Source organism: Taeniopygia guttata, chromosome 9, assembly GCF_048771995.1.
Source record: "Taeniopygia guttata chromosome 9, bTaeGut7.mat, whole genome shotgun sequence".
Classification (NCBI taxonomy): Eukaryota; Metazoa; Chordata; class Aves; order Passeriformes; family Estrildidae; genus Taeniopygia; species Taeniopygia guttata.
The window spans coordinates 11,966,936-11,982,284 of record NC_133034.1 but is presented as its reverse complement, the minus strand read 5'-3'; the positions used below and the strand labels follow the sequence as shown (position 1 = coordinate 11,982,284).

The 15,349-nt window shown below is 38.1% G+C and overlaps 1 protein-coding gene across 3 annotated transcripts in view; it reads left to right on the top strand.

Moving 5' to 3' along the window:
• The window catches only part of SLC9A9 (solute carrier family 9 member A9), a 177,514-nt gene that overhangs the window by 71,756 nt on the left and 90,409 nt on the right, over positions 1–15,349 (top strand). For all 3 annotated transcript variants that reach the window (XM_072933138.1, XM_072933137.1, XM_002195706.6), the window contains exons 8-9: positions 703–808; positions 10,764–10,852. In XM_072933138.1, coding sequence (XP_072789239.1) covers positions 703–808; positions 10,764–10,852 — 195 coding nt within the window. The remainder of the gene's footprint in view (positions 1–702; positions 809–10,763; positions 10,853–15,349) is intronic.

The following is a 15,349-nucleotide window of genomic DNA, read 5'->3' as shown; positions in this document are numbered from 1 at the left end:
ATTATAAATTGACAGGAAATGTCATTTGTCAGAATCTAAAAAATTCTTTTTTACCTTTATCATTAGGCAGGACTCTGGCCTTTATCACCCTATTTGGAAATAATTGTATTTTAAGGAAAGTGTTTTGAAGTATATTGAGGTTCAAACATTAATTCGTTAAGAACAGCAACTTATTTATGAATTCCAGGCTAACAGCAATTATACAAAAATAGAAAGGAAACACTACACTGTGACAGTGTGACCAGCAAGCCCATCAGTTTAACTAATCTGGAAATGAAAGGTCTATCTGTTGCCCTGCATTTTTTCTCATGTTTTACAGTTTATATAAAATGCTACTATAGAAAGATCAGTGATTTTGATATTTCTTGCATTCACACAAATGTAAATAAATGCCAGGTTACTTATAAAACTGGACAAAATTAGTTCCTTTTCTTTTTTTTTCTGGGGAAAAGAATATCAAATGCAACCAACTAGGTATAATTCAAACTCCACAAAAGTACTTAAGATAGCTGACTTTAAAATCTGTTATGGATTTTCCTCCTTGAGATTAAGTTAGAAGCTGTGCAGTTCTTCCCAAATTCAACATGTGTAGATAAGTATGGTGGGAGCTTTCTTTCTTTCTTTCATCTTTTCTCAGATTAGGGGTAATTTCATCTTACGAAACAGTTGGGTTTTTATTTTTCCTTAGTAATCTTTTAGCACTTGACAAAATTCACAAAGCTGTGTGAGTTTCCCATGTTGGAGACAGGTCTGTTTTTCCTCCTGTCCTGGAGTGCCTTCTTATCAGCAGAAGCGGCTGGGCTTACAGGTGAGTATTGCATTTAATTAAATAAAAGCAATTTTATAATATGCCTCTAGTGGGGGTAAAATGCATGGTTTATTTTAGGCATGACATCCTAAAAGCCTGTTGCTATACTGAAGATTGTTTCATCTTTAAGAACAATTCTGTAGTGACATTGAATAAAGGCATAATAGATCAGGCTCAAGGCCTCAGTCTTTCTTCCCTGCATTATCCCATCCCTATTAGTCCCTCTATTAATCCCCCTATTTTCTGGGCAGCTATGGGACCAAAGATAACAGTAAGTACAAGGAAGGAAATAGGCAGTGCCGTGTGATTACCAGACTGTGCTCCTCTGCACACACTCCATATCCTGGGCCCCTCTCGTTATTCTCAATTATCAATAATTGAGATCAATTATCAATAGTAAAACAAGAACAGGGCCAGTGGGTTGTGTCCACCTTTATAATTATGGAAAAAAAGTCATCTTGTTCAGTGCACTTACGTGGACATCTTGGCACAGCCATGTCCCACTGACAGGTAGAAAAATGTGTGATCCCATTGTTTTTTCATTAATTCCAGGAAAGAAATTGTACAATCACAGTCAGTTATGTACCAGGGCCTCCATTAAAGGGTACACAGAAGTTTAGGCAAAATTTGTAAATGGATATAGTTTACCTCCACAGCAATCTATTGTATAGTGTGATTCAAAAGAACAAAGTTTCTATGACCTTGATTGTTTTAATGCTCTTGAGGTTGTCACCTCTGAAATCCAGTGCTCTAATTAATGTCAGGGAAAATCAGGAGAAGAAAAATTCTTAATGGAGTGGTAATGCAGCCCATGCTGGTTTGTTTGCAAAATTGCTCAAAGCCTTTTGAAGGCAGCAGTTATATTTTTGTTGAGTTCTCTGGAGCCAGCATGTTACTTTTCTAATATTAGCCACACAATCAAACTATTTCTGAATGGGTATTAATATCTGCATCTTTGTCTTACTAATTATACAACTTTGCAAACTGTTTACTGCCAAATTCTTCAGGCCAATGAATAAAAACAGTGGTACATGAACTGAACAAAAGGGTGGTATTTCATTACATCAAGAAAATCAGATGCCAGGTGGAATGAAAGTCCATTTTGTCTCTTACCAGCTCTGTACTGGTTTGGGCAAGGGTAGCATTAATTTTCTTCGCAGCAGCTAATGTGGTGCTGGAAGCAGCCCTGGTAATTCAGGGATATCTCAGCTATCACTGAGAAGCACTTACACAGAGCCAAGGGGTTTTCTGCTCCTCAGCCCGCCAGCAAAGGGGCTGAGGGTGCCAGGACAGCTGAACCATCCCAGAGCAAGAGGAGCTGCAGGAAGAAGGTTTCTCACTCTTACCCTTGTCTCATTCTCTTCCCCATCCTACCAAGGAGGAGGGAGAGAGGGAGTGAGCAGCTGTGAGAGTCTGAGCTGCTGCCTGGGGTTAGACTCAACAAGCTCTTAAAAGAGTGGCACAAATCCTGCAGAAAAATGCCAGCAAAGGAGGAGGATTGTTGATCACTTGCCTGCTACTGGGGTACTGGTTTCCTAATCCAGTGACAGGACTGTTTGAAAATGCATTCCTCACAGAGAACAAGGATGCTATGTTTCAGCAACTGAACAATTGATTATACATTACACTCAAAAAGTAGATTTGTAAAGGAAACACTAATATATTTCAGAGCCTCAGGTGCTGCACCAAAGGTAATTTCCATTTCTCAGGCATAGGAACAGACTCTTATGTCCAGACAAAAATATTTGGCATGAGTCTTTTTTGCATGCTGCAAACATGATGATGGACAGCAGAGTCTCTCCTGGTAGTTACCCTTAAGAGTGTTTCATTGCTCTTTTCTGCTGTAATATATAAAATATCTGAACTAAAAGACTTAATTATTGAACACCACAGACGGTGGTGGTAGCCATAGTAAGGAATTTTAAATCGACAGAGGCAGAGACAGAGGAAAAGAGTGGAATCAAAGTAAAGTTTCAATTTAAGGGAAAAATATAAAATTATTTCAAAATTTAACTCATTTTTATCAGAAAAGGAACTGATGGAGGAAAGATAATTCACCAACTCATATATTCCAATAAAAAGTATCAAGCATTTTTAGGTCTATCACTAACATTTTTTCTTGGGTATTTTTTCATGGGTTCTGAGTTTCATGTGGAAATTGTTTAATTACTGTTGTGAGAAGGCAAAATTTAATCTGGAAACTTTTATCAGTTAAATCTTTGTCACTTAGTTTCTGTAAAAGGCTTTTGTCAGAAGCTGTTATTATGGAAAAAAATCATGGAGCCTTTCTTGTGGCTTCAGAAGTTCAAAGCTGTTTTATAAAGACATTTACTTTATTAGTACTATGCTGATATTACCCTTTAGTTGTCTGGCTTAACCAGTTTTGATGTTGCTTTTGTCTTCTCTCACTTTCCTCTGAAACAGTTCTAACTCTCCTCCTTTCAAAATATTATTTTAAACTCCAAGTTCAGCAGCAGAATTACTCTGGTTCAGCTCTGATTTCTCACAGCCATGCTGAGGAAATCTGTGCAATGCAGTTGTGTGCAGTGCCCACCCAGGTGGGTGCACACTGAGCACCTGTGCAGGAGGCAGGGGGAGCCCAGGCAAAGGCAGTCATGCTTCAGGACACCCTCAGCTCTTCATCCACACTCCATCCTTTCCAGTCTTTCCCAGCTTTCCTGCTTTGCCCTTTGTCTCAGTGCATGCAGGTTCTGGTTTTGCAGCCCTGTGCCTGTCCTTGCAAGCAGCTGTGAGAATGCAGAGAGCCTCACTGCAGCAATGGCACAGCTGCACCACTGCATTCCATGCACCACACTCCTAGAGTCAACATGCTTCAAAAAGTAACTGGTTCCATTAGACATTTATGCCTATATTCATCTTCATTTTCCTTGGATATTGTGTTTTCTCTGTTCATTCCTTCTAAATGAACTTCAAAGGATTAACACTAGACTAATATTTCCCTGTAGCTATTAAGTAATGTAATTGCAAAATCATTTTATGCTTATAATGCTTTCCACAGCAGTCCTTCAATCATTCTGAGCTTTTGGAAGTGTAATATTGAAGAATTTCATAATTTAGAAATAATGGGCTATACTGGTTTTTTTAGTGGGTAAAGCAGGTGGTAGGGCTCACTTGTTTAGCTTTCAGATTTCTAAAATAAAATTTAAATGGAAAGTAGTAGAGATCAATATTTTAGAAAATATTTCATTCCTCTGCCTCAAGATATCCCATGATATACAACACACAATATATGGGCCTGACCCTGGCTGAAAAATGGATGTGATCGAACCAGCAAATCAAAATAAAAATCTGGGATGATTACACAATTATTGTTATACTGGGAACTGAGAATTATAAATTAATGTTATGGTTATTAATCTTATAGCTATATCATCAAGCTGTGACACATGCATGATAAATTGATTCTTATACAGTAGAATCTAATTTGTGCATTTTCTCATTTGCCCTGGAGTATATCATTCCTGACTGCTGAGCAAAGCTGTAATAGCAGAATACTAGAGTAAGGTCAGTGTTAATAGAGATGTTTTCATTTGCAGAGTTCATTACATAGTATTTACTAGTAGGCTATGAAAAAAAATCATAAATAATTTAAATTAAACACTTGTTGAAATAAATTAAGAAAGCATGTCTTGCATTTATTAATTGCTTGTTATCTTGTCTTATAATTAACAACATTTTCTAAATTTTGAATGATCACTCAGTCTGAGAAAGGTTCCATGATGGACATGGTCATCTCAGGTGGACCTTCTCTATCTACAGCTATTTGAAGTGACCAGATATTCAGATAAAAAGAGATTAATTTACCTGCAGAAATACACTCAAGCATATGTATGGGAATTGACTTGTATGTATGTGTTCATTTGATGCATACTTCAAAGTCACACAGTGACTCAGTGTAAAGGCATCAAAATTGCAGCTGAGTTCCTCTGATTTTTAAACAGTAAAGACCTGCATTATGAAGACAAAAAAGACAATAGACCTTGAAGGAAAAAAATTGTTGGAGAGTGTAATTTTTGTTCCTTTACTGGTTTTCAGAGCTCTTTGATTTCTGATCATTATAAAGCAAAAAAACTTGTGTTAATAAATTACTGCTGCTTCCTCACTTTCAGCAATTCTTGTCTGGACATTTTATGATGTTTCTGCCTTTGTGACACCTGCCTTCTTATTCAGGGGCTCATAGGAGAGCAGAGTATACCCAGCAGGAAAGCTTTTCCTCCTTTTCCTCCAAAAATAAATAAGCAGCATTATATGAATGAGGTAGCCAGGATGAGTCCAAGGATCTGGTCTCTCACTGGGGCGATTTTATGCTACTTTTCTATTTAGGACATAGCAAGCATGAATGTCACCAACTTCATTTTCTTTAATACTGTTGACAAAGCGCATTTATCCTCATGCTGTTCACTTCTCCTATCTGTTTGCAGTCATCTACACATTGCTTTTTTAAAATGCTGTGAGCAGGTCTTCTTGTGGACACTCTCAGGAGGGATCTACCAAAACACTGCTGCCTGCAGTTCTGAGCACTGTGAGCCCAAGGCAGTTTGGTGCCTGATGTGCCTTAGTTCACTGAGCTGACATTATTCTATACAAGGAAGTTATTCTGGGATTTCAGTTTTAAACTGTGGGGTTTTCTTTTCTTTATTCATTAGTAATGTACCATGCTGTGTCATGCTGAGTAGGCAGACTCCTGCCAGTGAGGAGGGAGAAGGGATGCTTTGGCTTCCAGGTCAAAAGGAAAGAGACCACAATTCTTGTAAACTCTACTTCTGCCACTCCCAGGAGCACAGGATGAAATCCAAGCCTAATTAGGAAAACAACAGGTAGGAAGATGGCATTTGCCCAGCTGTGCAGAGAGAGATGACAACTGAGCTGGTCTGCAGCAAATCCCTAACTGGAGCCAGGGCTTGGGTCTGCCTAATTTAGGGGCTGCTGTAGGTACAGTCTTCTAAGGCAGTAAGAAAAAAAGAGAAATGTGTATGTTTTAGAGAAAAGTACATATTCTAGCAAGGCATTAATCTGACATCAAAGATCTGTTGCATAAAGTGTGGATAGTGGGGTCTTATTGCTAGTGCAGAGGTTCAGGATAAACAGGGTAAGCATGGACAGAATAAAGGCTGTTATATGTCACCATAGGAGTTCCAGTGTAAACTGAATTCAGCAATTCATTTGGGGTTACAAAAGTACAACACTGAATCCCAGGTCTCACTTGAAGCAGCCAGATGCAATACCAATGAACAGTCCTCAGATAAGGGCCTAAAAAGTCCCCTCAGCTCCATCTTTTGTTGCTTTCTGTCACTTCAAAATAAAATCAGCCTCAGACAACTCTAGAGATAAAAGCCTCATGAACAAAGCACAAGCTTTGATTCTGCATTGGTGCAGGTCTGGTGTAAGAAGCCTCTAAATCTTTTCTTTAGTATCAAGGAAATGATTAGTCACACTTCACACCCCCAGTGAAAACAGCCTGGATAGGGAGATTGTTGCCACTGGGTGTATGGCCCTATTCCTGCAGCAACTTGGGGCAGTCTCATTTCCTGCTACTCACACATTCAGCTGCGTCCCAAGAGATGCTGTGGAGATTCTGACATAAATATGACTCCAAAGTAAATGTTATCTGATTTAAATAATTTCTCTTTTACCGAATCCTCATTGTTCCTTTTTCCACGCATTTCCACACCTCTGATGAAAGAGCAGTTCCTGCTGCTTTACTGTGAGATTTCAGGATGTTGTGCATCTTTAGAGGCTTCCCAGAAGCCCTGGAAACCTTCGAAGTTGGGATGAAAACTGCTCAGTTTGCTTACAGGTCTTTTGAAGTGAAGCTATACTTTTTATCTATTCCTTTGCTCCCCCAGAAGGTAGCAGTTTGGGGGGTTTCTTTTTCTAAATTCCCTTTTTTATCACCAAAAGACCTGACAGCTGGAGAAAAATGTCTGTTTTAATTTCTCATATTAGCCAAAGTCTCAGGTTTTGATTGTGGCCACTCACTTCCAGGTTTGTGTTAAAAGAACATTGCACATGCTGCTCTTCCCTGACCTTCCTTTTTGCATGTTTGTGAAATGATGTAAAAGAAGATTTTGTCTTTTAGTGACAATATAGGAGCTATTTTCAGATTAGCACTTGTAAGTTAATTCTCACACTATAATTTTAAGTATCACACAATCAGGAAATAACTATTAAATGTACAAGTTCCTATATAGCTGCTATATTTTTTGTATTACTAACTCTAGACTCAACAAGCATTTCAACTACTTATATTTGTAAAAACTAATGTAAGAATAAGTTCTCTAGCTGTATTAACAGCTAACAAGCTGTCTCAATTTCTCTGTTACATAAAAAAATCAAATAAAATGGTAAGGCTTTTATTTCTAAAAAAAAAAAGAGGTTGATCTGTAGCTGAAAATTTACTAGTGGTATAAGCATTTTTTCTTTGAAGTGTTTCATCTTTTATATTAAGAGAAAAATGTCAGTAATCTGTTAATTAACACAATAAGCTGTATTTCACTTAACAACTTCCCACCTGTTTCAACTCAAAACATTCTCTGCTTACTTTAAGTTAGCATTTTGTTCTGCAATTGTAGTAGTCTCAGTAATTGCTAATTTTGCCACTTGAACAATAGCAAGTGACTGAGTTACCTCCAACAGCCTGAAATTGAGGACAAGAGCCACCTTGCTTTATCTGCCTCCCTGCATCTAATGGATATTTTCTGTTTACAGCTCCAGTATTGCCACATTTGCTCTTACCTGCTTCTCTGTGAAAGCAAGCCCACATAAACAACCTCATTCTGTGCCACACTCTGGTCATACAGTATTTTGCTACCCAGCCAACTTCAAAATCCAGCTTTAATAGTGCTACAAATAGATCCAGATTGCCTTTTCCCTGTAACTAAAGAGTTCTGTGTTTGCCTCTTTAGGTACTTCTCTTTCCTTTTCAGTTAACATGTAATTGTCTATTACTCTTAAGCAATCATTTTTATGGATATTCATTACAAACAATTTTCTCCTTTTAACGAACTATTCATTGTGAGAGTCATGGCTGGTACATATTAAGCTTTCAATTGTAGCAATTGAAATATTCCACTGCATTCCCCCAGCCTTCCCTGGAAACAGGGTATCTGATTTCCGCACTTGCATATTTGCATGGTTCATTTCATTTATTCTTATTGCAAAATCAGATTTAAGCCATTTTATTCTTCATGACACTCTCTCGGTTTTCTCACTACCCATAATTAACAGTTTCTTAGCAGTCAAAACCAGTTTATAATCACAGATGAATTTAATAGTCAATTTTAAAAATGCAAGACTTGACATCCTGATGATTAATAGAGAAGAAACTGCATCAGAAACTCTTATCTCCATTTCAGTTACTGAGCCTGGAGCTAGTGATACTTAGCAACATTACTGTCTGGCTGTATTTTTAACTGAAATGTCAGTGTTTGAGCATCCCAGTGCATATTATTAATGCCTTGAGAATTTTTTAACTCCCCAGATCAGTTCTGCACAATCAAATACAATTACTGCGAAAAGAGAATTAGATACATTTATGAGAGCAATTAGACCTCACAAAAATATAAACTTCCTGGAATGTATTTCAGCACTGACAATCTCACCACACCCCACAATATTTACCATGAAGAAAAGTCTTAGTGTAGCTAGGGAAAAAAAAAAAAAAACAGACTAAAGAAAATAAATATAAAAAACAAAGACACACTAAAAGTTCAGTGGAATTTCTCTTGGCTAAAGAGTCAGTGTTTTGTAGAAGCAGTACAGGTAAATTTAAAATATAAAGAGAACCCAGAAGCAAAAAAATGTGTGCAGTGGTTTGTGGGGAAAAATATGTATTTGTTTCCTTGTTTTCTTTCTGATGACAGTTGTTCCTTGTGCCAAATCAAATCAGAAGTATTTGTTCCATACTTTTTTCTTCCATCAAAGGCATATTCATGGCCTCAGTTCTTCCCAGAAGAGAGGGGCTTGCAAAAAAATTGGATGCTTTTTGCCAATATTTCCTTGGCTAGCAATATAAGGAGAGTCTAAAGAAAAACATTGCAACGTAATGATTAGTTTAGCTGGTACATAGGAATTCACAGATCCTACACAGGCAGTCTCCCCAAAATGAAATAGTTTCAGCATTGTCTAAATTTTTACTTTGATTAGTTTCTTTTTCTGTTCCGTGATTCAGGGCAGGAGGATATTTCACCTGCCTCAAGGTCCCTCTTGCTGCTAAAATTCAAACATTTAGAGATTTGGATAAACCTGTTAAAGAACCTGTTGAGGCACCAGTGCTTGAGGCAGCTGACACTTGTTAGGTCTGTTCCTATCCATTTTTCCAGAGGGACTTCAGAGGGACTCCAGCTGATGCTTTTGAAGTGGCAGATTGTTTGTATTGGGTTTGTTGTGCTGGAGGTGCAGTGCTGCAGACTCTGCCCCCTTAGTGAGCCCCTTCTTGCTGCCCCCCCCTAAAGTCAGGAGTGTCGCCATCCTGGAGAAGATGGAGGGAGCTTTATCCCATTTCCAGCTCAGGGCTGGGGGAACAGAGAGAGATTCTTTTCACCATTCCACTTCATGCTCTTTGTCTCCAGTGGAACTGGTTTATATGTTTCAGTTCATGCTTATTTAACCCCATAAATGCCTAGAACGCTGTAGCACAGTCGCATCACAAGGATGAATAGTGCCTAAGCCTGGACAGGCATATTTCTGCTTGCTGTGTGTCTCAGACTCATCAGTATAATACCAGTACATGTGAGCAGCCTGTGAGCTGAAAATTATCTAGCAGTGTGCAGAGCAGCCCATGAGGAAGCAGAACTAAAAGGCTGATTAGGGCATGCAGCAGCTCCTGCTCGGGAGGCAGTGAGGGGCAGAGCTGGAGGGCACAAGGACTGGAGGGGCACGAGGGTGGAGGGTGACAATTGTGGGGGGGGGGGGGGGGGGGCACAGAGATGGCACACAGCAGTCCCACTGCTGGCTCTCTGCTCAGCCCCACGTGCCTGGGGAACGTGCCGGGTTTCAGAGAACAATGATCAGAGTGGACACAAGAAAGCCCTGAGCTGTTGTGTAAATAATTATCTATGTAGACATGCCCCAGGTTTAAGAAAAAGACAGAGCTTTCTTCCTCCATGGGCATTTACATATGTCTACTGGTGAGCACTATTTTTGGTTTTCTGTTTTCTCCCTATATGCTTTCCTCCTGCATTATCTGTGTCCAGACCTCACAGTCTTTTCCACTTCTTTAATTACAACACTGGACTACAGTGATGTTACTCTGTGATTCTAGTGCATTACAACCAGGGCCAAGGCAGTATTGAAAAATATCCCTATAAAACAAATTAGTTATTATTATTCCTGACAATCCTGCTTCCCTGCCCCTGCAGACCTTCCAGCAGCTGGGACTGTAACTGCTGCCAGGTGTCCACAGTCACTGACCTGCTGCTCTGGGCAGCACAGCTTGCACCTGCCAGAGCATCACTTTTAAGCAATGTGTTGTTGTTCACCTTGACATTGATACACACTGCTTGTGATAAGATACAATCAGGCACAGACTGAAATTATTTTACCCTGTTGCAGTCATTCAGTACCAAGTGGTCTCAAACCATTAAAATGTAACAATTTTTTCTTTTCTTTTCCTATTCAGCCCCTGCCAAATTCTTTCAAATAGTCCAAATTCCTACATATTACGACCATGTTAGTCCTACACTTACAATTACTGTCAGATCATGGTTGGATCATACCATGTGTATTAATTGAAAAAAATTTTCTACAGCCTTTGACTTTTCAAATACACAACAGTGGAAGGGCTATGAAAGTGTCATTGTCCTTAGAACACATATCTCAAATTTCTTTTTTTATAAAAAGCTGTTAACAGATTAATTTGGTTTTTTATGTAGCCTTTTGCCAACCTAAGTAAGAAAACAGAAGCAGCTAACTCTGTTTTTTCTTTGAATTTCAGGTATTGTTGCTGTCCTTTTCTGTGGAGTCACACAGGCCCATTACACCTACAACAATCTGTCACCAGATTCCAAAATGAGAACTAAACAGGTAGGAAACAACCTGACCTCGTGTCTGACACTGGTGTAAGGAGTAACAGTTACTGGAATACAGCTGGATGGGATTTCAATAATGAAAAGCAAGAGGCTTATGTCTTCATCAGGGGAAAGACTGGAGATTTTGCCAGGAAAACAATAACAATTACCAGGACAAGCAAAAAAATATACAGATATAAGTATCTGTTCTTCCCAAGAGACCTGAAATGTCAGACAGGTATGGAGATAACAGCTTATAACACCAACTTCCATCCAAAAATACTTCTCAAAGAGCTCTAGTAAGACAGAAGTGGTCTGAAAGATTGGGTCCCTGCAGATTTTGCAAAGGGATTGTATAAACTGCATTCTGCCCCACAGATTTAAGCAGTGGCATTATTTAATTCTGGTTTAATTAAGAATTGTCATCATTAGAAAGAGAATTTTTTTCTTTCCATTGTGTTATTTAGAGTTTAGAAATGTGAAATTTGATCACCTGGTTTTTGTTTGAAGAAGTGACTAGTACAATTGTAATTCTTTTTAAAATATGAGGCTGTTCTCAGATCTATGGTATTGCAGTGTTCAAAATACTTTTCAGCATGAGTCATTTTAGACAACCCTGCCACTACCTAGATCCTGGTAGAAGTCATTTAAATGCAGTTTTCTTCCCTTGTAACATTGACTCATATGTCCCAAAACCCCCAGGTTGTAGGAAATCTATCTCCTAGAATAAAATGGAAACTTATGGCCCAACACTATAATTTTCATGAAGCAATCTCATACCTTTTTCAGCAATTCCTTTCTTTTCAGCATTGGAAATTTTACGTAGAAAAATTCATCGCTTCTTGCAAATCTCAATTTAATCAAAAATCCAATTTTCTACCAAAAACAGACTGATAGAAAAAGATACTAGCCACAGTATCAGTTCAGCTGTTAGAGTCTCACAGATTTTAGATCACAAAAAGGTTTCTGGTCACTACTCCCATAATAAAGTGTTAGCTATGGAACAGGGTAAGTCTTTTCAATTGTGTTTCTTTATAGCAGCAGAGTCTGATGCTTTCAGAAAGTATTCCAGCAGAGAACTAACCTTTCTCTGATAACTGTATTGTAAGGGAACAACATTGAAATCTGTCATAGAATTGTTTCTGTTCTGCAGAAAGACTGAATTACATATGCCATTACTCCCCTTGCATATAACTTATAATTTGAATAGAAGGTTTTTTCAGGGAATCATCTGCATGTTTTAATGGTGCATAGCCTCAGAGAGAGACATAAAGAGCCAAGGTTGGGGTATTTTTAATTATCTATGAAGCTTTTCAGCTGCAGAATCAAGTAATATTTTGTTTAAATGCATCCTGGTTTTGTTCACGTTTACTCTGTTATTCCCTCCTATTCAACAAGTGCAAAACAAAATAGTCAAAATAAACCAAATTTACCCTTGAACACACAGAAAAGGGATTATGTTTTTCTCTATGGAGCTATGAGTTTTATGCACACTTTTCTAGTCTGTTTTTCTCTTCCTCATAAGCCCTTAATCCTCAGCCTCCTTTATGATATGGTTCAAACATTGTTGTTGAATTCCTTTGAATACTTCTAATTTATTTTCTAATCCAAATATTACCCTTTCATATGCAACTGTTTCAGTGAGATCTGCACTGCCTCTTTCTTTCTTTCTCTCCTCCCAAGAATTCTCTTCAGACAAATTTAATATGCCACACTCTTGGCATTCTCATAATCATATATAACTTCAGTGCATCCTCAATGAATATTGTTGCTTAGACAGTTGGCTTTGCTCCAAGTCTAAGTCATTTTTATTACTCATTACTGGCCAAAATCAAGGGCTTTTCAGTTCTTTTATAGAATTATTCTAAAGCAGTCTCTCTCTTTTGTTACAATATGACAGATCTTTCAGAAAGGAGTGCTGAACTGTAATGCACACTTGACAAAACAGTGAGTTAAGGCTGAAGCTGAAGCTAACAAAAACTATGGAAATTAGATTTAAAATTGTAAATGAGATTGCAAAATTCTGTTAGCTGTTTTTAAACAAACACTTTTTCTTTACTGCTTTGCATAATTTTCTTTATATTTTTTACTTGCTTTTCAAATTTTATAGCTTGATGGTAAAATCCAGTATAGAGTAATAGAGAAGGTATTTCTGATCCTGGTGCCAAGTTCTGCATTTCTCATAATACATCATCCTTTGCTCTAAAAAAATTTAAAAGATTCTTTTCAGTCACTGATGTAAAATGAGAACTTATCTACAGTTCTTAAATGAGAATTTAAGAGCATCTATTAAAAAGGCCTGTTAAAAGATGCCATGTAATTATTAGTCTCCATGTATCCTTTATTACTCTTGTCAATCACTGTTTAAGGTTCCATGAAAGAGAAATATTAGATTTCAAGCATCTGAAACTTACAGAATCTGAAACTATAAAGCAACACTAATCTTTTCACAAATAAATAAATTATTTTAAGACTCTCATAAGAAAAGTAAGATTAAAAAAAAATAGTAAAAACAGAGGCTTTCGATAGCTTTCATCCAATTCAATTATCCTAATATTCATTAAAGATTTATAAAAATTCTGTGTGTTTTTACTGACATTTTTTTTTAACATGGGTGATGTTTTATGGAAGTAATTTTAAGTCATCATCATTGACCTGACAACAGCCATCATGATTTAACATGAGATTGACCCTGCCCTCCATGGCAGCAAGGTTAGGTCTAACACGAGTGCTCCTGAATTTCAGGCACTTAAAGTTTAATTTATCCAATGTATCTTTAGTGAAGGAGAAGATGAAACTGCTGGGATCTGATCGAAAGCTATTTGATTCTGAGCAGCTTCCTCCACAATTATTTACAGCTGCTATCTCCCCTCACGCTACGCTGCAGCCAGACAGTTGCTTCTAAATCTTGAGACTCTGCAGCTCCAATTTTACATTAGGCTTCAGATGTACAGCTGGGCTGGGTTGATTTGCTCTGCTACAAGTAAGTCAGAGGCTGGGCAGGGTGGTGTCAGATAAACAGAAACCCCTGTTTTTTTAAAAGTGGGCAGAGTGTAAATCCTTACAGGTCACCTCTAGAAAAGGATTAATGAATAATAGTGTGTTTTCTACAGGAAGATAAGACATTCCTTGCTCTGTTTTTCTCTTTGCCATCTATCACTATCACTCAAATGCCAAGCTAAGACCAGTACATTTTCTTAGTGGTGGAGTACTGACTAATGGCCATAAATATTATCCATCATACTTTTCTGGTTGTGTTCCTTTAACTCTGGGGAACAACTGTAACAATGAGAGTGGGGCAGGGCAATACCTCTCTTTGCTTAAGTGTGCAATGGTACAAAGAATTCTCTTTGCAGACAAAATAGTGTCAGCAAGATACAAATACTGGAAAGGGGATTCCGAAGTGCATCAGCTATGGAAGAAGAGCCAGGGAATTAGCAGAAGACAGGAAAGCATGTCCAGCCATGAAGGGAGTATATCACACACTGCCTGTCTCCATTTATTCCCCAATCTAAGCCTAGTTGTCATGGTCACCTCTGAGACAGGTGTGTAGCTTTTGGTGCAGTTTGCTTTCTCAAATTAGGTGTAGTAGCCTTTCTAATCACAGGAGGAGTTAAACAGTTACTCACCTGTTTCGTTGCTCCTGATAGCAAGCCCAGTAAGGGAACAAGCTGCCTTAGAGACAAGAGCTGCTGGCCTGATTGTTCAGCTGCACCGTGCTGTGTGCACAAGATTCCGAGTTAAGATTTCAGTGGCCCTTCACCTCCAAGGTTTAACACAGGCAGGAGAATGAGATAAAGATCACTGCTGATTTACTTGTGAGTAACTTTACCAAGAGATACAGTCTCACTCAGAGGCTTGAGCAGATCAGTTTGCAGTGGAGGACTGAAAGTTCAGACTGCTCTTGGGCTTTGCCCACTGATGGACATACTACTGATTGCTTCAAGTTTTAATCTCTCCACTACAAAGCAGACATTATTATCTCTGATTAATAAAAGTCATCATTTTGCAGTGGAGCAGCTAATATTTCCTGGAAATCCCTGGAAAATACATGAAGCTTTCAAAACATTCCTGGCTCATTGATGATGCAGCTATCTGTCTTCCAACAGGGACACTGGCTAGGGATCAGTCAGCTGATTTCTGGATCAGAAATTAAGCTGCATTGCAAAGACACTTTGGTATAAAAGAATTGTGTTTATAAGCATATACATTTAATTCTAATCAATTGCATTAATCAAAATAGGTTAAAAAAAGTCATTAAATGTTTTTTTTTAATTTCTCAAAAACTGAAAATCAAATCATTACAATCCCTTGACCCTAGTATGTTATAGTATAGTCTCAATATAGAGTTAGAATAACAGAATCATTGACATAGGAAAAGATCTCCAAGACCATCAAGTCCAATTATCAATCAAATACCACCATACCACATCTACTCATTTTTTGAACACTTCCAGGGATGGCATTTACACCACTTCCCTGGGGAGCTGTTCCATCCCTGATTATGGACTCA